Raw genomic sequence first — 26,300 nt, forward strand, 5'->3', positions numbered from 1 at the left:
CTTCGCTTTGGTTTTTTTTTGGCAATCGAACTCTCTAATATAATCGCAGTTGTTCCTCATTGCACACATGCATCATAAAGTTACTCTATTAAAATTTGGTAACCCGCTTTTTTCCTTTTTTTTATTTTATTTTATGGAGAGTCGAAAATGGCCCTTGTATGATTAATCCCCCGACCTAAGAGCAAAACAAATTTGTCTTTTTTGTTTTCTCCTAAAAAAATTAGTTAGCCCTAAAAACTGAAGGTTGATTTTGACTTGGGATTGGATGAGAAATTCTTTTGGATATTATCTCATGTTATGTTTACTTATCTAGCACTTAAAATTGGAGCAGGTTTAAACCTGGTCCAATTCTTAGAACAATTCTAATTGGAAAAAAAAATGGACTAAACCGGTGCATTTTTTCTTAGGCAAAAAATATGGTTTTAAATTGATTCTACTTTGAACCAACTCCTTCCATGGTTCAAAATAGAACCGGTTTAGCTTAAAATTAGGTCTGGACCAGCCTTAACTTAGTTTTCTACATCTCGTCAAATAGATCCTTAAGGATGTATGTGGCAAATCCTTAAAACTTGGCTAGAACTAAACTTAGCTCATTCTAGCCCCCCCCGCCACCCCCCCCCCTCCCTCTCTTATTTATTGATTCACAAAAACTGTGCCAATGCTAGCCCTTTTTTAGCTAAAAAAGAGGCTGAGCCATGCAACCCCCTTCGTTGGTTCAAAAAAGAACTAGTTTACCTTAAAATTGGTCTATGACTGATTCTGGCCCAGTTTTTGATAGTTTTGCCAAACATTGAGTACTAATGGAGTATATACCCCTTGACTCGATAGGCATTATGTTGACCTACTTATGTCTTGTATTCCATCTACAAAGTGTAGCAAAGACATTTGACAACACACAAACATTGAATCATGGTTTGTCACCATTTGGCAAAAGAAAATTTCTTGACGTGTACTAACTCGAGGAGAAGATTTCTATCACCCACATATATACAAAGTATTTATCTAAGCAAGTAAGAAAACTAGCACTTGAAGACACTTTTTTCAAATATACGGTTGATTTGAGCATCAGAAGAGGTTTTGGTTAGGACCCTCTTCTCAGCTTCGCGTGTTTGTCAATACTCAATGGCCATATGATAAAATCAGTCCCCAACGGTTTAGAGATGAGCCACTTCGACCCTCTTCCTATAGTGTCACTCGCTCTCTAAACTGGTTAATTTCTGAATTATCTCGCTTATCGTCTTAGTTGTCCAGATATTGACACACCGTAGCCACCTCGAGTCACCCGACAAACAAGAATCAAATCACTCTGTGAGAAAAAAGAATTTAAAGATTCTTTCAATTTTTCTTTTTTTGAAAAGGCAGGTAGGGCGACCTAACTAGCCAAGACCTCAACAACACTCTGTCTCAAAAAACAGAGGGACAGAAACAGACCAAAAACAAAGTGGACAAATAGATAACCGACTTAGCTAGGGCACGAACAACACTATTACTAGTGTGCCTTACATAAGAAACTTTAGAGCAGCAAATAGCAGACAAACCAGTGCGAACTTCATCTGCAATAAAAGCCATAGAAGCAAAAGGAGAAGGAGAGTCCACCAAGGAGACAACCCTTAGAGAGTCAATCTCCACGACTGAAATCCTCCAGTTCATACGCCAAACAAAGTGAATACCTTCCAGGGCAGCCAACAGCTCTGCATGACCCACAGACATAAGACCGTTGAGCCCCATAGAGTAGCAACCAATCACATGCCTATGGTTATCCCGAATAACACCTCCTAACCCAATAATATTTCCTTCCAGAGGAACATGCATCTGTGTTGAGCTTAAACATACCAGGAGCAAGGGGATACCAAGCAGAAGGCCATTTGGAAGAGGTAGTAATGTCATGAGAGAGGCCTCGAACCCTATCCCCTTCCTCCACAAAACAGAGAATCTGAGTCACCAAGATCGAAGCTTCCCTAATACCACTACCATGAGAACGCATATTCCTTTCCTCCTATATAAACCACATGGTCATGAAAGCCAAAGCCAGAGAGTCCCCAGGATAAACAAAGGTGAGGTGGAAAAGAAAATCACCATAACATGTACATCGAAAGTCATTAATCACTTCCCAAAGATCTAAGGACTTCTACACTAATCGAGTAAAGGAGCAGACAGTGAAGATATGAATAGCAGTCTCAAAGGTAGTAGAGCATAGCTAGTAACTAGGGGACACAGAGATCCCTCTGCGAGATAAACCAGCTGATGTGGGAAGAGCATCATAGAACAGGCGCCAAAGGAACACTATAATCTTCGGTAGGATCTCCGTCTGCTAGATCAAGGACCACCACTTCGCCACCCTAGAATATGAGGTGGAAGCAGCATCAGACATAGTGTGGTGAAGAAGTTGGTATCCACTCTTGACCTTGTAGCACCCCTTCTCCTCATAATGCCAAATGAGCCTATCAAGGATAGGAGAAGAGGGCAGTGGGATAAGTGAAATATCCTCCCGATCCACCTACCAAAAGGAGTTAGCAATCAAATCATGATTCTAAGTACCCGAATCAGAGATCAGCTCAGCCACCCTCCTAGAAGGGTCGATCGGAGAAGTGATTGGCCTAAAATAAAAGGGCCTTGGGATCCATGGGTCAGTATTGATAGAGACACTCTGGCCATCACCCTATCCTCCATCTCAGACCTTGAACCAGGAGCTCTCGCCCCCAAATAATGTTCCGCCATAAATAAGAACAGTTAGGGCCGGCACCAACTGAAAGAAAGTCCGAGTCCCTGAAATACTTCCCTTCAAAACCCTACTAGCTAGAGAAGAAGGGTCATGAATGATCCTCCATGTCTGCTTAGCTACCAATGCCTGATTAAAAATCTATAGATCTCTAAAACCCAGACCACCTTCTGACTTTACTCGACACACCTTCTGCCACCTAACCTAGTGAATCTTTCTCTCACCAGAAGTTGGTCCCCACCAGAATCTCATAATGATAGGCTCAATCTCCCTGCACAAAGAAATGGGAATGCGGAAGATATTGATCACATAGCATGGAATCACCTGCATAATAGTTTTCACCATAACCTCTCGCCCCCAAGCTGAGAAAAGAGTTCTCCTCCATGCTTGGACTCTTTTCCAAACTGAGTCTTTGATTGAAGCAAAAGTCTGACAACGGATTCTTCGGACCACCGAAGGGAGACCTAAGTATCGATCATGTGATTGGGCCCTATCAAGCCTCACGATAGAGAAAATAGAGGCCCTAGTATCCTCATATACATAAGGGCTAAAGGTAATGGTAGACTTCTAAAAGTTAACTTTCTGACCGATTGCAGCCTCATATAGTAGCAGAGTACTCTAGACAACCTGGGCCCTGTGCAGCGGCCTGAGAAGCTTGAAGAAAAACCAAAGAGTCATCTGCAAAGAACAAGTAAGAAATCCTTAGCCCCGACCGAGAACAAGATAACCCTCTAATGCACATGTTCTCCTCCTATCTGATGATCAGTGCCGAGAAAGCTTCCGTACATAGAAGAAACAAATATGGAGATAGTGGGCATCTCTGACACAGACCACGAGTAGGAGTGACCTGACCCACAATATGCACATTGATGCAGAAAGAGAGTGAGAAAGTGGAGATATAGTCCAAGAGGAGATTCCTCCAATGATCTGGAAAGCCCATGACCTGAAGGACCATGTCAATAAACCCTCATTCCACTATGTCATGTGCTTTACTCATATCCAACTTCAGTGCCATATGGTCAGATTGACCATGACTCATCTTATGCAATGTGTGGAGAAGTTCAAAAGCAACAATGATATTATCCTGAATAGATCTCCCTGGGACAAAAGCATTTTGAAAGCATCCGATCAATTCACTAAGAACCCACTTCAGCCTAATATCAATGGCCTTCGTGACAATCTTGTAGACCACATTACATAGGCCGATGGGTCTAAAATCCGCCACAGTCTCAGGTGAATCCTTATTTGGGATGAGAACCACATTGGTCTTATTCCAAGACCTGATAGATGAGCTCCCATTTAGAATCTCCAAACATACAGCCGAAATATCTGAGCCAATAACAAACCACTCAGACTGAAAAAAGGATGCATGGAAGCTATCTAGGTCGGGTGCCTTTGAAGGACTTATAGATCAAAGAGCACCCCGTACCTCATCACCTATAAAAGGCTCAGAAATTATTCAGAGGTTATCCACTAAAAGCTGTAAAGAGATAGCACCACCCAGCTCAGCCAAAACCTCCTCTGAAGGAATGGAAGAAGAAAACAGCTCCGAGAAATAATCCTCAATAAGCGTTGCAATTCCCACATGATCCTCCACCCAAGTGCCATTCAGATGACGTAGATGGCTAATGAAGTTCTTCCTCCTCCTAGTGGAAGCTCTCATATGGAAGAATTTGGTGTTGCGGTCCCAGTCTCGAAGCTAATCAACTCTAGCTCGCTGTCGCCAGAAGCTCCCTTCCATATACTCAAGAACCTCCCTTTCCTTCTCAAGCCTTCGAATCTCAGCCATACGATCCCCCATATCAGGAGAAGAGTAGAGAGACTGAAGCTTTCACTAAATAAATGAAATGCCTCCATCTACCAAAATGCTCTTTGCTCCAACTATTGAGTTTTGTAGCACAAGACCCTAGCTTCTGACAAACTGACTCACATAGACCTTGTTGTGTGAAGATACCAAGCCAGGCCCTGCTAATAATATCACTCAATCATCCTCTTTGAGCCAAAAAAACCTCAAAGCGGAAGGGACGACCATGCCTAACAGGGAGGGGACGATGAGCAGCAAAATATAACACAATAGGACGATTGTCAGAAACAGAGAAAATCCAAGTGATGTACATCAGCAGTGGAAAATATATCACGCCAGCCAGAGTCAGCTACCATCCTGTCCAAGTGCTCCTGGATATAAGATGTACCAGTCTGACGATTAATCCAAGTGAAGGTGTGACCGCGATACCCTAGATCTAGTAGCTCACAATGCAGCTGAACACTCTAGAAATCCAGCATACTCGAAACTTGCGCCTGTCTACCACCCAACTTCTCCCCTGGGCTCATGATGGCATTAAAGTCACCTCCACATAACCATGGCTCAGAGGAAAGACCCCTCAACCATCTCAATAGATCCCAGGACTAATATCATAAGTGTTTCTTGGGATGGCCATAAATCCCGGTGAGCCGCCAGTTCCTTCCGCAGAGTCAATAACTGATACGTCAATGTGCCTAGGAGAAAAAGAATGGATAGTCACATCCATTTCATCGCCCCATAGTAACATGAGTCCACCACTTCTGCCTCTACTATCGACCACAAAGCAATTTTAAAAACCCAACTTAAATCTAATCATCTACGCCCACCTACCAAAAAAGTCTAGTCTCCGAAAAAAAGACTAGACTTGGGGAATGAGTCCGCATCATCCTGCGGAAAGCAGACAATGTTTCAGGGTTCCCCACTCCCTGAAAGTTCCAGCAAAAGCAACTCATGGCTCCTGGTGTCCCTAGCCACCAGTGTGCGCCTCAACAAGAGTAGAATCTAGACCTAGAACCACCAATCATGCCCTCTTCTCATGTACATTTAGAGGATCCTTCATAGAATTTATCCTGCATTTGCTCACTTTCCCTTTCTGTTTGGAGCCATGCTGCCCAGATCATCTAGCAAGCCTCTTCCAGGTCGATAAAGCCCGCTTTCCCGAGGTGGATGTAGAAACTGTAATGTCATGCAAATTAGAGGCAACACCATTATCCATAGGCAAGGGTACAGGAGGGGTCTCACACCCCACCATGACCGGAATAATCTGTAGTGGAGCACTACCATCTAAGTCATCAACATGAGATCATTTGAGACCACGCGAGAGGATGATTGTTTCTTCCCCTCTCATTATGCATCAGTTGCTCTAGAAGATCGAGTCTCAAGGCCTTGAAAGATGGAAGGAGTTCTCTGAGCCAAGAACCATATATGCTTTTGGATGTGAAAAATTTACCATCGGCTTGTACACTTCTCTTGTCACACTCAGCAACTTTGTGGCCAATAATGCCACATGAAAAGCAAAAATCAGGAAGTCTCTTATAGGTGAGGTAGAGCTTCTCGATCTCCCTGGTCTTTTCAAAGCAAACATGTGTGTCTCTTTTTATAGGCTTAGTAATATCCATGAGAATCCTCAGCCGCATCTTGTTATCCCGCAAATCAATCTCTTTAAGTTCTTCTATGAGCGAGCCATGGTCTCTGGCGCACCTCTCGTTCATGACAGGAAGTGGTACATTCTTGACATGTACCCAAAATAGAGTAGAAGAGAAATTCAGAGATGTTGGGGCACCAACCCTACGAGGGACAATCAAATTGAGTATGTTCCTTTTAAAGCACCACGACCCACCGTCAAGCACTTTCTCCTTGTCTGCATCGGAACCAAATTTGAAAAGGAATGTATTCTTCCCATTGTAGGGTTCTACCTGGAAGGGGGCATCTACATCTCATACCTTCCTAAGGACACGCTCAAGGCCATCCCTATTAGCGATCCTCCTACCAAAAACCTTCCTCAAAAGACAGTTGTTGAAGGAAGATGAATCTGTCCGGTTCTTGGTTGACAGGAAAACAGGGCCATCTTCGTCATCTAAGCTGCATTTGGCACAAAGCTCGACTAGCCCATCATCATCAATTCTCGCCATGTTCCAACACACCAGCCCCCAAAGACAGAACATGACGATTGACCCAGAAAGATGAAATTCGAATGAGCAAAGACGAAGAGAAGACGAAGAGAAATGACGCCAGGAAACTGGTGTGAGTTGTCGAGGATGTGCTGGAAATCACCGATGGAGACCCACCGAGGCCTTGCCGACGGGAATCACCAATGGGAAACCCCGAGGGCTGCTGCGAGGGATGGGGACAAAACTCAGATCTTGCCAAATAAATTCGCCACAAACTACCAGAGCGATACAGGAAGGGTCGTGCCGCACGAAGAAGGAAGAAATTGCCCGAAGAAAAACGGAAGAGACAACCGGAACTGGCCGATAGAGGCCCGTCAAGAGGGATGGGGAGAGAAGTGTTACGCGTTTCCAGAGAGAAAACGGAACAAACTTAGATCTAGGATTTTTAAAACCCTAGAGAGGGCAGCAACAGAGAACCTACCGACTCAGATTCTTTCAATTTTAAATTGTTTGATTGAGGCGAAAAAAAGGAACTAGATTTTTCGTGCTTCCAGTACTTTTCATAAATTTAGAAACCTTGCAAATGCAAATTTAAGTTAAATATAGATAAATTACGTGAGGCTTTGATGCATGTTTTTAAAAAAAATAATATATAGTAATAATAAACAAACTTTTTCCATAATTTAATAACGATTTCCCTTATTTTTCATTCCATCTCAAACTCAAAAGAAGTACGAAACTTGATTTTTACCATGGCCCAAAATAAGACAGACAATATTTTATTTTCTAAGAAAGCTCTAGAAAAGTATAAACTTCATTTTCCTACCTTGAAACTTTTTCATATATTTTAATTGCAGACTTAAGAAGAAAACACAAAATTTTTACTTCTATAATATATACATGGAGACACAACAAGTTATTGAACATGATTTAGGGATCCATATGTTAATATTTGGATTGGGTTTGGATCAGACTATCCAAATAACAATTTCCACCCTAATGCGCACATAAGAGCGATCGATTCTTGTAGAAGAAAAAAAAATGAGAAATTACTCAACGTGGGTGAAAATAGATTATAACATTTATTGCAATTACGACTAGAGGATTCTAAAAAATATCACCCTTCATGATCACTTCAAAAGGAAATAATTGGGGCCTCAATCTTTTGCTCAAAATATGGATACATTATTGAGAGCAAAGCGCAAATATAAAAACATAACAAAAAAAAGTCAAAAAATATTTGAAACTTAAAATTTCACTTACGTGAAAAACATGCTATGTTTCCTCAAAGAAACATGACATTTTTCTCTTTTTTTAATTTTATAAATTGCAACGTAAATGTACACTCTTCTTAACACATATTTTTTGTGATTTCACAACTAAAAAAATAAGTGCGTATAAACCGATCTCATTCAATTCCAAGCTTCTTAAGGAGAAACTCCGAGAGCGTGTTCTTCAACTCCTCCGCTATTCAGAGCATCTCCAACCACTCCTCCACTATTCAGAGCATCTCCAATCACTCGACAAAATCTCCATCCCTCCAAATTTAGAGAGTAAATCCTCTCCAATCACTCTCCAAATTTAGAGATCTCCAAATTTGGAGATGGTTCACTCTCCAAATTTGGAGAGTGAATCTAGAATTTGGAGAGATTCTCCAAATCACTATTCAAACTTTTATTATTTACAATTTTACCACTTTTAACTATTTAATGTCTTAAAAAGTATCACTTTGCCATCATTCTTAGTAATTTAAATTAGATTTTAATTTCAAATAAATATAGTTAAAAAATTATTAATCTAATGGAAAAATGTGTCGAGGCCCCAAAATAAAAAAGCTATTGTGACAAGGCCCCCCATATTATTTTTTGTGTGACAAAGCCCCAAACATATGAAATACTTGTGTTTCAGCCCTTATTTACCTTTCCAACACAGCACAGTGAGAAAGTTTTTTCCAAATTCCAAAACTGCCCCCCCTCCCTCTCTTTCCTCTCTTCTCACGCTCAAGTCTCCAATCGGCCACCATCATCTCCTCCTCCAAGCTGCTGGCAAACAGAGGGACGAGCTCAAGATCCTTCGGGATCCACTGCGAGACCCTACTAGAAACAAGATTGAGAAGCCTCCTCCGATCCCCAAACTCTAGCTTGCTAAAGTGAGCCTTTGACTCCTCGCTAGCAGCTGCCACCGGCGACATCGAAGCAGATCGTCTCAGAGACACGTTCCTACCCTCGTAGGCGGGAGCGGCGGTGAAGCTCTTGGTGTGCTGCAGTTAGGGGAGGAGGAGGAGGAGGAGGGGGAGGGGGAGGGGGCTTCGAGTCGACCTCGAGGAGGAGGACGTTGCATTAAAAAAACAAAACAGAATGAGAAAATCTAGCACCCTCAGCCAGTGGTGGAGCCACACAAGGCTTGCCCTGGGCAGCTGCCCAGGGCAAGAAAGTTTCTGACCATCTGTTGTTTTTTATGGTTTTTGTTTTGGATGGTGTGAGCAAGTGATTTATAGGTGCAAGTTCATGGTGTAACCCACTTTCCTATGGTTATATTTGTGTATTTGATTTTTGTGGCTCTTTTGTGCCCTGCACACCAGTTGTTTGTCATTTTGCTTCACTGAAGTAATAAGATTAGTATTACACATAAACATGTGAAATTTTGTTTGGGAGTCTTGAGACTCTGTGGTATGACCAATGTAAGTATATGTCCCCAGGACTACAGCCCTCTAAGGAATTAACCACCATCTCTTCGTTGTTCATTATATATGAGAAGAAAAAAAAATTATTTGCTTTGTTGTGCCCATTTGTTACTTTGAGAATTTGCTAATGGTTTTCTCTTTTGGGCAAGATTTTGTTTTGAAATACGAGACATCTAAGTCGTACAAGTAAAGAGATCTATTCGTTGATAAATCCAGTGTTGTAACATTTATAACATCTAAAAGCTCCAGCCGATAATTGTGCTATTTATCTAACCATACGGTTTGGTTGTCTCTTATTTGTGGCAAAATAAGTGAAATTTTGATTAATGTTAAATCTCATGAGAACATAGAATGTCTGTTAAATCTCATGATCAGCAAGAACATGATCAGCAAGAACATGACATGTATCCTATGTTAACTTTAACTGGTACATGTTAACTTTCATCATTATATGTTCTCTCTCCTCGTAACAAGTTAACTTTCAACCGAACATGTTAACATTCATCATAATATGTTAACTTTCACTGTTACATATTAACTTTCATAATAATATATTAATTTTTTTCATAACATGCTAACTTTTTCTCAGAATGATTACTTTTTCTCATCTTATGAATGTGTTGTGTTTTGACAGAAACTTGTTTTTGTAATGGATAGGCATACACCAATGAACTGGAGAATAAGATCTCACGACTTGAAGAAGAGAACGATATTACATTCTGCGCCGCAACTAGAACCAAAGCATCAACTGCGACGATCAAGCTCAGCTTCTTTCTAAAGATTGCCCGTATACTAAAATTTGTAGATTTGCTTGGAGATTGGAGTGGTTTTTGTAAGATATTTGTATAAGAAAATATGTCTGAACTTGTGAGAACTTATATATCAATGATAAATCATCTTGAGGGACTTTCAGTCTTTCAAACACATCAAATTTTAGTTCAAAAAAACTTGTTATGAAGAAAGTTAACTGAGGGACTTTCAGTCTTTCAAACACATCAAATTTTAGTTCAAAAAAACTTGTTATGAAGAAAGTTAACGTATTATTATGAAAGTTAACATGTAACAATGAAAATTAACATGTTACGAGGAGAGTTAACATATAATGATGAAAGTTAACATGTAACAATTAAAGTTAACATATTAGGATAAAAGTTAACATCTTCAGATTAAAGTTTAACATGTTATGAAGAAAGTTGACATGTTCACGTGAAAGATAACTTATTCAGCTGAAAGATAACATAGTCAAAAAAATAAAAAAAGATAAGCTGCTTTTAAAACTCCTTACAAGTGATATTGCTTGAGTACACAATATGATTATTCTTACAAATTCACAGATTACAACTTCGATCACATACCCTCCTCGCAAACCCCACCCTCCTACACTGGAATACATCCCTATCATCGTATTCTTAATACAAACATCCTCATCGAGCCTCTCCCTTCTCATCATTTCCCTCAATTCATCGAGCCTCTCCCTTCTCACCATTTCTATTAATTCATCGGCCTCTCATAGCCTCCGAGACACAACTCATCACATTCAAGAAAGTGGGTCTATTGGGTCTAATCCTAACGTCCATCATTCTCTGAAAAAGGACAATGACATCACAAGTTTTTCATTAAGGGCGTTGGCGCTGATGATAGCTATCCAAGAAACAACATTTCTCATCCTTTGAGGTATTTGATCGAACAGGAGTTGGGCAACCTCCAAATGGCCATATTTTGAGTAGAAGGAGATGAGTGAGTTAGTGATGAACATGTCAGAATCGAGGTTGATTTTCACCATCAATACAATCAAACAATCAAACAAAATCGAACAGGAGTTGGGTAGCGTCCAAATGGCCACTTTTGGTATATTAGCTTCAAATATCACTCACCACAAGAAACAATCCAATACAATCAAACGAAATCAACAGGGAAAATCAACAACCTGACAAAATAAAAAAAGGTTGATTTTCACCATCAATACAATTTGATGAAGGAAAGCAGCAAAACCAAATAACAGTAACCAAAGCATTCGACAAATAAGATGACACGGTGAGAGAGAGACGTCACCTAAATTAGATCAAGCTTTGCGCCTGAGACGCTTCCTCAGCTTCTTTAGCTTGTGCTTGTTCATCTTCCTCTTCCTCTTCTTCCTCTTCACATTATCGGCCCACATTGCTGGACCTCCGCCATCACCATGGTCGTCATTGGAGCCCATATTGGTGTCGTATAGGCCGAGCCCTTGAAGAGAAATTAGGTCTAGAGTAAAGCAATGGGGAAAAGATCAGTAAAATGTTTTGGGGGTTTGGATTTGGGTTTGAGTCAGGGTTTTGGTGAAGGAACGGGGAAAATGGGGGATTTGAGAGATGAGTTTTGTTGAGGGATGTGAGGAGTCTAAATGAAGGAGAGGTGAATGATTATTTTCACTTTCTTGCCGCTCTGCCACTGTCGGTCGCCTTGGTCTTTTCCTCAGTTACCTCTGTGGTGGTTGATGCTGATGTCGGAGTTGCGGCCTCCTCCGATGATAGGGTAACTATTTCTGGCGTCTCTGTGGCTGCGACCTCCATCGTTGCGGCCTCCTCCGATGATAGGGTAACTATTTCTGGCGTCTCTGTGGCTGCGACCTCCATCGTCATTGTGGCCTCCACCGTTTCTGTTGCCGAAGCGGCAACCTCCTCCAAGACCTCATAGGAGAAGAAGAAGAAGAAAAGTGGAAGGGGTATTTTCGGGAACTTTTGTGATTAAATCCTGGGATAGTGTGAAAAGGGACCTAATCACATTTTTTTAGTTTTTTGGGTTAAACGACATGAGAAAAACATTGAGGGGCTTGGTCGCAACAACTTATATTTTTTGGGGCCTAGACACATTTTCCCTTAATCTAATTTTCGAAATAATTATATATTTGGAAAGGTCTCATCGAGATCTTCAAAATGAAACTAAGATTAATTTATTTTAGTATTATTATAAGATTATTAATTTTTAAATTAAATAAATAAGTATCAAACATAAAAATTATTATTATATCTATTTAATTTGCCCTATAAGAAAATACAAACATAAAATTTAGATTTTATTTTCTTAATATGTTGTATTGCATCATTAATATTGGGTTCATTTTAAAGCTCTCGTCGACAACTTTCTAATGTTATTGTTTTTTCCCAAATAAATTATTAAAATAAAATTATTAATGTAAACTATATCCAACATTATTAATTTATATGGCTTTTTTTGACAAAAAAATAAAAAGAAAAATATTTAGAGAGTGTGGGTTGGAGCAAATCTCTAAATTCCACTCTCCAAATTGGAATATTCTGGGAATATTCCAATTTGGAGAGTATGGTTGGAGATGCTCTCATGTTTGTGAAGCTAACACAGTTTAAAGATTGAATTGTTGTGTATAAAATTGGACCGGCTAAAATACCAAATTGGTATTTTTATACGAACATATTTGCCAGTTTAGTATATTTAAAAACTCTGACGATAACAAGGCATTTATTCTCGACCTTTTAGTTAATAAGATAATTTTCTCAAAATTTCGGCAAGAAAATTTGTTTTAACCCCCTTACCTCCCAAAATTATTAAATATGTGCTCAAAACTATCAAAAAAAAAAAAACATCCCCTCCCTCTCCCCCTCCTCCTCATCGTCATCATCAACGTCCTCCTCCTCCTCCTCTCCCATTCCCCTCTCATCCCCTCCTAAAACTGAGTATGTCCTAAAACTGAAGTTCTCATTTTTCTGTTTTATTTTATTACTTATTTTCACGAGTATACAGGGGTATGACCTATCTTCATAATGAGCTGAATGTTATAATTCATCGTGATCTAAAGCTCAGGTAACTTGAACTGCTAATTTTCATTTCATTTTGATATGAATAAACTTCAATTACTAGTTTTTATTTGATGTTGATGTGAAAAGTTCATTTGGTACAAATTTCTTTCAGAAACGTCCTTTTGGTGAACTCCAATGCTGATCATTTGAAGGTTGGAGATTTTGGGTTAAGCAAGCTTATTAAAGTCCAAAACTCCCATGATGTATATAAAGTGACTGGAGAGACCGGAAGTTGTGAGTATAAAATATATTTCCTTCAAAAGAAGAATGAGTGTTACACTTTAAACTAATTGTTATTTCTTTACGAGAACGAAAGACCGATACATGACACCAGAAGTATTCAGACACATGAAATATGACAAGAAAGTTGATGTCTTCTCATTTGCCATGATATTGTATGAGGTAGTTTGATTTTTCTAATAGCATTACAATTTATCAGCATGTGTGTTACCATGCTTGTTGACCCATTCGTTATATTTAATTTTAGATGCTTGAAGGAGACCCTCCATTAGCAAACTATGAACCTTATGAAACTGCTAAATATGTTTCAGAGGGCACCAGCCAACATTTCGTGCAAAAGGATTTATTACTGAATTGAGGTAGTGAGAAGAAGTTAGCTGATGGAGGAGGAGGGGAGGGTGGGTAGAGGGATGACGTTGGAGGGGGAAGGGGAGGTGGAGGAGGGGAGGAGAGGGGAATGGGAGAGGAGGAGGACGTCGACGACGACGATGAGGAGGAGAAGGGGGAGAGGTAGGGGATGAATTTTTTTTGATAGTTTTGCGCACAGATTTAATAATTTTGGGAGGTAAGGGGGTTAAAACAAATTTTATTGTCGGAATTTTGAGAAAAATGGTCTTATTGACTAAAAGACCGAGAATAAATGCCTTGCAGTCGCCGAAGTTTTTATATATACCAAACTGGCAAACAAGTTTGTATAAAAATACCAATTTGGTATTTTAGCCAAATTGGACCCAACCCCAAACTTTGATTTTCTGAATTTAAATTTAGATCCTTAACCGAATTAGGATGAAACCATCCCCACTCCCAGATTACAACTAACATGATTAAGGTCTTAAGCAGTGATAAGTAGTCAAATACACTGTGAATCCAGACTTATCAGCCAAAGAATTATGAGCCAAAAGAAGAGTAAAACTGAGGCTTGTTTTTTAGACACCAATTAATTCTGCTACATTACATAATTTCTCTAAAACCTTATCCATAAACCATGAACTCGTACTGAATATTTTTGTTTTGCCAAATGAAATCGAAACTCAAACTAAAGCCAAGACTTGGGGCAAAAGCGAACCCAATTTGAAAACCAGTGAACAGAAGTCAGGGGTAACCTCGTCATTTAAATAGTTTATGCCTGTAACACCCAACCTGATCCAAACAAACTCTACCGACCCCTTCACAGTGAGGGGCGTAATTTAGGTCAAATCAAAGGGTATTCATTTAAATAGACCAAAATTTTAAAATTCCCATCGACTCCCCCCAAAAGTAACCGCCCTACCAAAAATCTCATTTTCTATTAATTCCCCAAACCGCCGCTTTTTTCTCTCTCTCTCTCTCTCTCTCTCTCCTCACCTCGAAAATTTTCAATTTCCCTCCAACCAAAAGAAAGGTCAGCCCCCTCTTTCTCCTCAGATCTCCACTAGGCTTCTAGGGTTTCTCTAATTCCTCCCCGTTCTAGTCGAATTCATAGCTAAGGTTCGAGATCTAGGGTTTTCCTTTTTTCGGGGATTCCTAGGGTTTGGTTTGATTTTCTTGGTCCAATTTCAGGAAGAAGATGGCAGGTAAAGGAGGGAAGGGGCTTCTGGCTGCGAAAACGACGGCGGCCAACAAGGACAAGGACAAGAAGAAGCCCGTCTCCCGCTCTTCTCGTGCTGGCCTCCAGGTAAAATTTCCCCCCTCGCCCCCTTCTCGGTTTACCCCCCAAAAAAATTTACTTGCAACTCGTTTCACCCTTTCCGGGGGGGTTTTCTGCAATTTTTCTAGTTCCCCGTCGGTCGAATCCACCGCCAGCTGAAGTCGAGGATCGCCGCCCACGGCCGCGTTGGGGCAACGGCGGCGGTGTACTCTGCCGCGATTCTCGAGTATTTGACTGCTGAGGTGCTGGAGCTCGCCGGGAACGCCAGCAAGGACCTGAAGGTGAAGAGGATAACCCCTCGTCATCTCCAGCTGGCGATTCGAGGGGATGAGGAGCTCGACACGCTGATCAAGGGGACGATTGCCGGTGGAGGAGTCATCCCTCACATCCACAAGTCCCTCATCAACAAATCCTCCAAAGAGTAGTTAGCGAGATCTTAGAATTGCTATGTGTAGCTTGTAATTCCGTGCTGTGTTTACTTTTGTGTTTGGGGGTCTGACTTAGATTTCAACTGATGCGGGGTTTAATATAAAACTTTTTTTAGAGATTGAAGTTTGCTAATTTTAGGTACGCGTTTGGGTTTGTTGTTGCTAATGTTATCTGTTTGATGAAATGCACTAGTGAGAAGAATTCTGATGGGATTTGCTTGTTTGATGAATGTTTGATGAATGAGTTACTTGTTTAGGCTTTCCGTGGATTCACGCACTTATGATTGTTGTTGCTCTTTGTTGAAAAGAGATTAGCTGATCCATTTCTATGTTAATTTTCTAAACGTTTCCCTGCAAACAAAGTGGTTTTACCTTGCCTACGTGCTTCAAGATTGATTATGGGCTTATATAAAGAGTTTGATTCGATTCCATTTAGATAAGGATATATCGCAGTACGAGAGTTCAAACGAAGCGAGCCTACAATTTGTATTATTTCTGAGTGCTCGAGTGGAATGTAAAAATTTTATCTCAAAGTTTATGGGTCTTTTGTGAAATTAGCCCGTAGTTTAAACTTATCTTTTCCTCTTCGATTTCTCAGCAAGGATAGGAGTCACTCGATCGAGTCGTGTGGGTGCCTTGCTCGCGTACAAATGATAGTCCTAGCAAAAAGTGAGCACCGATTCACGCCACGTTTTCCTCTCCTCATGAGTTCCGAACTTATTTCATTTTAGAGAGTGTGTTTGTTTTAAATCCCAAAAATCCAAGAAAACAAATCTAGTAGCAAAAGACCACTTCCATGCTTTTCTATGAGTTTCTTGGAAAGATTATTTTGTTCGTTTCACCCAAAAAAATTATTGGATATGATTTCCATGTCAATTCTTAGCTTGGATCCAACAAAAAAAAAAAGAAGGAAGACAACCAGGGAATCAACATATATTTACAAACACACCAAGCAACAATAATTTAGTTCATGAAGCAAGAAATGCCCTAAACATTGGCATCAAGCACAAAACCTCCATGAATGTGAAAGTTAAGTTTCGACTGCTTAACTTTTTGATTGCTAGGGTTGCAGGAATTGTGAGGCAAGATTGAAGTTGTCAGGTAGTATGCTCGTAACCAGTTTGGGGCCATCCCTTTCTTTTTGTATAGGGTTAGATAAGTAGTTTTATGAAGCATGAAAAAGTATAAAGAAAACATCACATAAGTCATATATTAAAGAATACACATATTAGAATTAGATTCTGGAAATAAAGTGTACGAAAACAACAAACCTGGGCTCAAATAAATTTATTTCATCAACGTACGCCACACCAAAGTATATCTAGTAGAACTGTAGGCTGTAAAATATTGTCTCGCCAAAACATATGCAACATGAAACTTTGATTGCAAATCTTACAATGCTTTCTCAAAGCAATACCATCATCATAGCCCAATTATTAAAAACAAACTCAAATAGAAAACCATCATAAATTCTGTGTTCATAACTTGAGTAACAATAACAACAAATAAACACTCAAATATTGTCAATTCTCAGTTTGGATCCACAAAGAACTAAAAAAACCCAATATAGAAACCAATACCCCTCAACATAAAACAAACAAAAGGGTCACGTTGGAGCTTCAACGTTCAAAAAAGCAACGATACCAAGATGGACCAGCTAAGGAGAGAAGCAATGACCTGTTTTCGTCAAAAATTGGTTTAGTTAAGGAATTCATTATATCTTCAGTCGATTACAACAAATTCAAAAGAATAGCCTTTTTATAAGACATTTTCTACACAACAAAGCAGAAATTACAACTTTTGAGAAAATAACACAAAAAATCGTCTATCGATTCTTGTTTTTGTGGGACTTTGCCTGTGCCGGGAACGCTTTGGTTCGTGGACCGCCAAATCACAGATCGTGAAGGGGGTTTAATGATTCTTCCTTCGTTTATCGAAGTGAGAATTTGAAACGATATCTTATCAAAGTAAGATAGTCGTTCTTCTTGAAATCAAATCAAAGCTCGAATCTCAAGGAATCACACCAAGAACTCAAATCTGCTCTCTCTTTGCTCTGAATTGCTCGAAAATATACTCGATCCCCGTCAGAACTGACCCTAGGGGGTATTTATAGCCTCAGGGGTCTGTAACTGCAAAACTCAACAAAACGACGAAATTAGGCCGTGAGACAGTGTTTACTATCTCGGCGGGCGAGACAGTGTTTGCTGTCTCGGCCCAAAAAGAATATTCCTGGCAGTTTTCATTTTAACTGCCTTCCCACGTTTCAAACTTCGTTATTTTGGCAGTTATTCACGTGATTTTCGCCCACGATGTTCTCCACGTCCCTTGGCAGTTAATGGACACGTGGGTGAGAGTTATTTAAGGTGGTTTTGACCATTTTAACACTGTCTCGCTGGCGAGACAACAAAGCCTATCTCGCTGGCGAGACAGTTCATACCTGTCTTGATTTTCTAAGAACAGTATGAGATCAATTCTTGTGATTTTTTGAGTGATCTTCTCAGTGTTTGGGATACCTATTAGCATTTTTTGACGCCTACAGATACCCCCTCCAAAGTATTCCAGACTCATTCTTTTATAGAGGAGCATGGGATACTTTGGATAAGATAAATTTTACTTACGATCCCTTCAATGCTTGGTTGAGTAGATCGTGTAGAAGAATCTGTAAAATGGCTTCGGCTCTTGATCTCATTATCCATTAGTCTATTCAGTTCTTTGTAGAATAGCTAATACTTCTCCGACACTGCGTTTATCGCTCGACCGTTGTTGAGATCTTGAATTGAAGCTGGTATTTCCAGATTGATGCTTGTTTGTCTCTCGAGAGTTCGTCAGGTTATCCTTAAGAATATCAAGAGTAATAATCTCCAGAAACTTCCTGTTGAGGGTAGGAAAACAGTTTAGACTCGTGTACCTATTGGAGTAATATGGTCTCTTTTTTGTTGGTAGAGATGAACCCAATGATGGAGAGGAAGAATTTTATATTCTATCTCCTGGTTTCTTTTTTGTTGGTAGAGATAAACCCGAAATCGAAGAGGAAGAATTTTATATTCTATCTCCTGGTCTCTTGTTTGTTGGTAGAGATAAACCCGAAATCGGAGAGGAAGAATTTTATATTCTATCTCCTAAGTGCAAAGGAAACTCAAAGTGGGATCTTCACTTAAAGAATCTGGACGGGTTTGAATAATCCTAACTGTCATAATGTTTGATTATTCAACTAAAAGTGGACCTCTCATTCATGGAATGAATCAAGAAGAGATTTTGGTTGTGGTCCTAACTGTAGTAAGGTTTGACCAAGTGGGAGTTTTGAGACAATCCTAACTGTTTAAAGGTTTGATCGTTCAATTTGAGTGGACCTCTCGTTCATGGAAGGAATCGAGAGGGGATTTTGGCTTTGGTCCTAACTGTTTAAAGGTTTGACCAAATAGGGGTTTGAGACGATCCTAACTGTTTAAAGGTTTGATCGTTCAATTTGATTGGACCTCTCGTTCATGGAAGGAATCGAAAGGAGATTTTGGCTTGGGTTCTAACTGTTTAAAGGTTTGACCAAAATAGGGATTTGAGACGATCTTAACTGTTTAAAGTTTTAATCGTTCAATTTGTGGACCTCTCGTTCATGGAACGAATCAAGAGGGGATTTTGGATTTGGTCCTAACTGTTTAAAGGTTTGACCAAAATATGAGTTTTGTGAGGGAAGATTGATTTAAAGAGGTGATCGAATCCCATCTCAGCAAAAGAGTGTTCGGAAATCATAATAGGAGTTTAGTATTTATCATTTTGTTCATAATAATCGGATTATCCCTAAGAATATTATATTTAACATTCTTCTGGGAACTTCCCGTTACATGAATTATCGACCCCCAGCTTTCTTTGCAAAACTGGGTATAACGAGGAGTACGTCATCCTCAGTCGCATGTTCGGGTTATCCTTAAGAATATAAGATTCTCTAAGAACTTCCCGTTATATAAATCATCCACCCCCAGCTTCCTTTGTGAAGCTGGGTTTACCATTGTATTTAGTTGGATGATCGAGAAGCAGTTTATACTCGTATACTCTTTGGAGTGAGAGGAAACAGTTTATACTCGTGCTCCCAATGGAGTTTGGTGTCATTTTTATTTGGCTTGTTTTGCCGTTATGACACCGGAGTCAATTAAGGCTTGGATCTTGTTTTTGAGTCCAAAGCAAATCTCAGTGGGATGAAGAACCCTTCTGTGGTACGCACAATAATTTGGATCCGTAACCTCTTAGCTCCCTCCTGATCTTTAATAGGTGGTAGCTCGATTTTGTCATTGGCGAGGAGGTATTTTAAGATGGCTGGAGCTTCATCATCTTCGAAAGAATACTCCTTTTGGAACCTCGGATCGAGAGTTGCGTTCACAGGAATTGTGGATGTCGTCGGTTGACCTCTCTCAACTTTCTTTCTTTTAAGAAAGTGTTCAGCTTATTCGCCACGTAGTTTTAACTCTTTCCAAGTGGTGAATGGTACGACCCCCAGGGCTTCCAGGACATCCTTCTGTGAGTGGATCTCTGCAATTCATTGCTTTGTTACGGAAGCGTTTGACAAAATTGTCGACTGACTATCCGTCTTTTTGCTTCTCATCTAGAAGGGTTCCGATTGACACTTCGGTATCATCATCGAAGAAGTTGCTGAGGAATAAACTTTCCATGTCATCCCAGCAATTAATGCTTCCTGGTTTGAGACGTCGATACCAATCGAAGGCGGGCCCACGAAGAGTGCTAACGAATGACCAGACCATTAAAGCCTCATTTCCAGAAATCATACCCACATGAGACTTGAAATAAATCAAGTGCTGAGTAGGCGAGCTTTTCCCGTCAAACGGTGTGAAGTTAATCAGATTGAATTTTGCCGGGTACGGTATTGAATCCCATTCTCTTGGATAGGGACATGGAATACCCGTCTTTTTCACTTCTTGAGCCGTCATCAAAGCGTTGATTTTGTTTTCAAGCTCTTTCATTTTCTCGTCATCGCCTATGTCTTCATTCGAAGGACGTTGAGGAGAATGAGTTAGGCCATCCCCTGTAAGAGGTGCCATTGAACCACCCCCAATATCATTATTAGGAGGGTGCGTTAAACCACCCCCAACGTTATTGCTATTGGGAGGAGTATCAGCCATAATGACTTCATCCACTTCTGGATCACTATCATCTACAAAGTATCAGCCATAATGACTTCATCCACTTCTGGATCACTATCATCTACAACATTCTGAGTGTGGCGACTAGATTCAGCTCGCTGACTGGACTCAGGATGTTAAGACCGTTGAGCTAGCAATTCTCTCATTTGTTGGATAGCTAACTCCATCTCTGTCCTCATTTCAGCTCTAATTTCTTCACGTTGTTTGGCTAGAGCTTCTTGAAGTATTTGAGTGAACTGATCAGAGGTGATTGTGAGTACTTCTCTGGTTTGTCCTGTGCTAGATACCGTATCATCCGAAGCGATCGCAGAACAAGTATCCGAGAGCTCATCCTCTAATGACATTCCTTCATGTATTCTCTTGTAGTCTCTATGTCTGATGGCTCCTAACTGGAGTCGGGACATCCGTTTGGCAATTCTTGAATTGACTTTTCCTCTCGGGGAAAAGTCAGGATCTGAGTTACTTGAATGCCGCTTAGATTTTCTTTTATCAACCATGTTGATGGTGACTTCAGGGAGTTCATCCTCTTAGACAGCACGTTTATTGCAGAAATGTCCCGGCTTGGGCTTTGACATTTCGGTGAAAAGTCTCTGGACCATTGAGACTCTTTGCAGGATGGCTTCTCGTTTGGAGTAATCATCTTCCGACAATACTGCTCTAATGAGTCGCACACAGGAACAATGAGAGTTCATTTTTTGAACAATTCTCTTTCGAAATCTATTCAAACCCACAATTTGATAGTATGATTCATCGGTATGATTGCCGGAAAATCCTATCGTCTGTTGGTATGACCTCCCAGGCATAACGATGTCTTTTGGCGAACACGTCTTCTTCTGGGGGTGTAAAACCCTGTTAGCATTTTTAGGACAAATTATTGTTGCCTTTGAGCGATCCAAGGTTATTTCAGGAGTCACACGTTTGGAACTACCCCCTTGCGGGTGTGGAGTCTCAACGGGCTCCGAATGCTGATTTTGCACAACTCTGGACTTTGGAATCCAAACTTTGCAGAATTTTGGTGGTTCTTTGGCCACCATCTCCTTGTTTCTTGCTCGTCTTTGTTGTAAGAGAGCACGGGCATGAGCATCGTTTACACGACGCTTTTGTATACGTTCTTTGAAGGTCGAGCGCGCCCTTTTAACGAAAGTCCATTCATCCGTCGTTAATTTAGCAGAGGTATGAGTTATTGGTCGTTGAGACAACTGAACCACTCGATGCCTCCTCGACTCTAGGTCCGCGTGATAACGAACCCCGTCGGTTTGTTCCAAGGCCTTAGCATTGTCGAGCACGGCGCTGGCGCTGTCTCTGACGAGCTCTCTTCGTCAGTACCGGTGGGCTTTGATTCGATGACTCTTTAACTAGATAAGAGTCATCATGAGCAGAGATGTTGCGAGTAGAATTCTCAGCAACAATGAGGCGAGAGTCTTCATTTGTAATGTTCGACGGAGTCGAAAACTTGAAAACCTTCTTAGAAGATGAAATTTTCCTGCATTTGTGAGGCGAGGAAGACTTTGAGGATAAGGCTGACAGATATTCCTCAAATTTCGCTTGGTCAAATTCGTACTCGACCGTGGATTCAATCGGTATCTTGATTAGCTGCGACACGACGGTCTCGGCAGCGAAACCGTTGGCTCCCACTGTGGTCGCCAGTTTGTTTTCGTCAAAAATTGGTTTCGTTGAGGAATTCATTATATCTTCAGTCGATTACAACAAATTCAAAAGAATAGCCTTTTTATAAGACCTTTTCTACACAACAAAGCAGAAATTACAACTTTTGAGAAAATAACACAAAAAGTCGTCTATCGATTCTTGTTTTTGTGGGACTTTGCCTGTGCTGGTAACGCTTTGGTTCATGGACCGTCGAATCACAGATCGTGAAGGGGGTTTAACGATTCTTCCTTCGTTTATCGAAGTGAGAATTTGAAACGATATCTTATCAAAGTAAGATAGTCGTTCTTCTTGAAATCAAGTCAAAGCTCGAATCTCAAGGGAATCACACCAAGAACTCAAATCTGCTCTCTCTTTGCTCTGAATTGCTCGAAAATATGCTCGATCCCCGTCAGAACTGACCCTAGGGGGGTATTTATAGCCTCAGGGGTCTGTAACTGCAAAACTCAACAAAACGGCGAAATTAGGTCACGAGACAATGTTTACTATCTCGGCAGGCGAGATAGTGTTTGCTGTCTCGGCCCGCGAGACAGTAAATGCTTTCTCGGAAAAAGAATATTCCTGGCAGTTTTTGTTTTAACTACCTTCCCACGTTTCAAACTCTGTTATTTTGGCAGTTATTCACGTGATTTTCGCCTACGATGTTTTCCACGTCCCTTGGCAGTTAATGGACACGTGTAGGGCAGTTATCAAGGTGGTTTTTTGACCATTTCAACACTGTCTCACTGGCGAGATAGTAAACACTGTCTCGCTAGCGAGACAGTAAAGTCTGTCTCGTTAGCGAGACAGTGAAGTCTGTCTCGCGGGCGAGACAGCAAAGTCTGTCTCGCTGGCGAGACAGCAAAGTCTGTCTCGCTTGTGAGACAGTTCATACATGTCTTGATTTTCCAAAAACAGTATGAGATCAATTATTGTGATTTTTTTTTGAGTGATCTTCTCTATGTTTGGGATACCTATTAGCATTTTTTGACGCCTACAGATACCCCCTCCAAAGTATTCCAGACTCATTCGTTTATAGAGGAGCATGGGATACTTTGGATAAGATAGATTTTACTTACGATAAGTATTCCAGACTCATTCGTTTATAGAGGAGCATGGGATACTTTGGATAAGATAGATTTTACTTACGATTCCTTCAATGCTCGGTTGAGTAGATCGTGTGGAGGGACTTATAAATGGCTTCAATGCTTGATCTCTTCTGCTTTTAGTCTATTCGGTTCTTTGTAGAATAGCTAATGTTCTCTCGGCATCGCGTTTATCACTTCACCGTTGTTGAGATCTTGAATCGAAGCTGGTATTTGTTCTTGTGGGTTCAGCTTTTATCACTGAATTGATGCATCTATTGAGAGCTCACTAGGTTATCCTTAAGAATATTCAGATTAATATTCTCCAGAAACTTCCTGTTGAGGGTAGGAAACAGTTTAGACTCGTGTACCTATTGGAGTAAAGGGAAACAGTTTAGACTCGTGTATCTATTGGAGTATCCATGCGTATCAAAACGACAAGATATCACCTATGCGAGATAGTTCATACTGTCTCGTAGTGTGAGACAGTATATGCTGTCTCGCGGTGCGAGACAGTATATACTGTCTCGCACGGTGAGACAGTAAAGTCTGTCTCGCTCAGCGAATCGGGGTTATAAAACCCCGACTTAGTTTTTTTTCTAGGGTTTTCACGTTGATTTCTGGGCGATTTTCAAGCGATTTTCTGCAAGATTTTCAGCCAGTTCTCTGACTTTTCTCCTTCTCTTCATTTCTGATTTGGGTAGGGCTCTGTTTGGGAGAGATTCCACTCGGATTTCGCAGGTTTGTTTTGCCTCTCTTTCTTTGAAATCTCAATCTTCTTTGACTATGACTCTGCATGCAATATTTCTGACGTATATAGTGATATATTTGGTGTTATCCTTGTTGACTCTGAGCTCGAAACCCTAATTTTCTCATTGGGTTTCAGTGTAGTTTACTCATTATGTCGCCGAGTCGATCCAGAGGTTCCAGAGGCCGTTTGACTGCTCAGTCCCCTGAAGAGGCTGGTCCCGCTGCCGTCGCTTCACATGGGGGTATATCTCTCATCCTTTCATCGATTTATATACTGTCTCTTGTCAATTTCATATGTACATTACTGTATTTGTATGCAGATCCTCGTTTGTATCCTTTGAGATACCTTTGAGAAGAGCCGGTATCCTCCTTTGAGGGGATCGACGCTTAAAAGTGTTTGTTTTGCTTGGACAAAACACACTTCAGAATACACAGGGGCGATTTCATATCATCCCACATGTATTGAAAGGTTTTGGTATGCCGTTATAATGCCCGTGCATAGTAACGCATATTTTCTTTATACATGTGGTAGATGGAAAATCGTCACACCTGTTATGAGATAACGACTATATCTTATGGAGCAAGATATACTGCTTTCTCTAAAATTTTAGGACCATTCTTACACAATTTATGTATATTTTCTTTATCAGTCCAATTTCCTTCTACGATCTTTACTGCTAATGCGGTTACGGGCCAGAGTAGCGCTACACACTCTTATTATGAGGGGCTTCTGTTAATTGAATCATCTCCCCAATTCAAATCTGACTATAGCAAAGGGGCTAGAGAGTTGATCCGGCGAGGTAGTTGTCGTGTTCTACGACAGTTAATCACGGATGCAACCTTGATTTCAGAGCAAGACTCGAATCAATGTATAAGGAAGCCGGATTTCTTGTTTGGTGATTCGGTAAAAGATCCAGAGATTGTTTTCTGTAAGCCTGCGCAATGGTTGCACCAAAGCGGGTCATCATTCTTATATTTGCCCCGGATTCCTCGGGAGTATTTGCTGTTAAAGTTCAGGAATTTATCCGTTAGCCATGAAATGTTCTGGAGATTAACTAAAAATTGTTAGACCCTAGAGGGGGGTGATTAGGGTCTTATGCTAATCTAATCCGATTAAATGCCAATTAAAATTAATTAACAAATATTCTTGCAAGATAGATATACAAAGAGTTATGTGCAAGAATATGCAATATACACAATGTGATATATCCTAGCAAAGAGGTATACTATATGATAGAGATGTATACAAGGATATATAAACAACACAAGGATAAACATTCTAAACAAGATAGTGGATGATATAGAAATGAGCAATGCACAATGGCGATATAAGATATGAACATAAATATGAATGAACGCCAAAGCACACTCAAACAAGCAATATGATCATGGAGTTTATAGATGATAAGAGAGAGGGAGAAGAGTGATTGCTCAAACACCAAATGATGATCTCCACTTGCTCTTGTGAAATTGTCTTCACAAACCAAAACACTCAAATGCTTAAAAGCTTCTTAAACCAAACTTAAACAAACACTAAACAAGTTTAAACCCTTGTTTAAAAACTTCTTTAAAAACTTCTTAGCTAAGTGAAAAGAGATCAGCAATGGGGTATTTATACCCACTTGAAATCTCAGCCAAAACCCCAAAACAGAAAGACCAAAAAGCCCCCGAAAAACCAGCTCAGAAATAGCCGTTAGAACCAACGGCTCTATTGGCGGTCGACCGATAATTCTGTCGGTCGACCGATGGAGAATTTCCGGTCGACCGACGAAAAATCCGGTCGACCGCGAGCAGGTCTGAAAAACAAAGAAACAAGCAGAGACTTCGTCGGTCGATCGGTGCGGTCGACCGATGGAGCTTTCGGTCGACCGGACCGGGCGACCGACAGACTCTCTGTCGCCCAGTGAAGAAAGATCAAATGATCGGTCGACCGGTGCGGTCGACCGATGGAGCTTTCGGTCGACCGGACCGGTCGACCGACAGACTCTCTGTCGCCCAGTGATGAAAGATCAAATGATCGGTCGACCGGTGCGGTCGACCGAAAACTGACATATAAAAAAGCTGATTTGTAGATTTTAAAACCCTGTTTAAAAATATCAAATAAATTCCAAAAAATATAAAACTTTGGGGAATGATTGTAGACATGATAATAAACATGCTACAACGACTGGTTTCGAAAAAGGACTTCCCAAATAAAAAATATCATCATTTTACAAAATAGCCCAAAACATAAAAATATGAGGTACTTGA

General features: G+C 40.5%; 1 protein-coding gene and 1 pseudogene across 2 annotated transcripts; both read left to right on the forward strand.

Moving 5' to 3' along the window:
- Window positions 12,633-13,729, forward strand: LOC109847813 (annotated as a pseudogene).
- LOC109849737 (probable histone H2A variant 1) lies at window positions 14,639-15,634 on the forward strand. Of its 2 annotated transcripts, none has more exons than XM_020419605.1 (3): window positions 14,639-14,747; window positions 14,906-15,020; window positions 15,122-15,634. In XM_020419605.1, the coding sequence occupies exons 2-3, from the start codon at window positions 14,913-14,915 to the stop codon at window positions 15,416-15,418; spliced, it is 405 nt and encodes a 134-aa protein (XP_020275194.1). In that variant the 5' UTR covers window positions 14,639-14,747; window positions 14,906-14,912; the 3' UTR covers window positions 15,419-15,634. The 2 variants fall into 2 exon arrangements, with proteins under 2 accessions (XP_020275194.1, XP_020275193.1); XM_020419604.1 differs by having other exon boundaries at window positions 14,672-14,833.

This window comes from Asparagus officinalis, chromosome 7, assembly GCF_001876935.1.
Source record: "Asparagus officinalis chromosome 7, Aspof.V1, whole genome shotgun sequence".
In the NCBI taxonomy this organism is placed as follows: domain Eukaryota; kingdom Viridiplantae; phylum Streptophyta; class Magnoliopsida; order Asparagales; family Asparagaceae; genus Asparagus; species Asparagus officinalis.

What these genes read in the sequence shown, in the direction of transcription:
- LOC109849737 (XM_020419605.1), top strand. Translation starts at nt 14,913, where the DNA reads ATGGCAGGTAAAGGAGGGAAGGGGCTTCTGGCTGCGAAAACGACGGCG. An exon ending in CTTCTCGTGCTGGCCTCCAG is followed by an intron (nt 15,021 to 15,121) that starts GTAAAATTTCCC and finishes CAATTTTTCTAG; the next exon opens with TTCCCCGTCGGTCGAATCCA.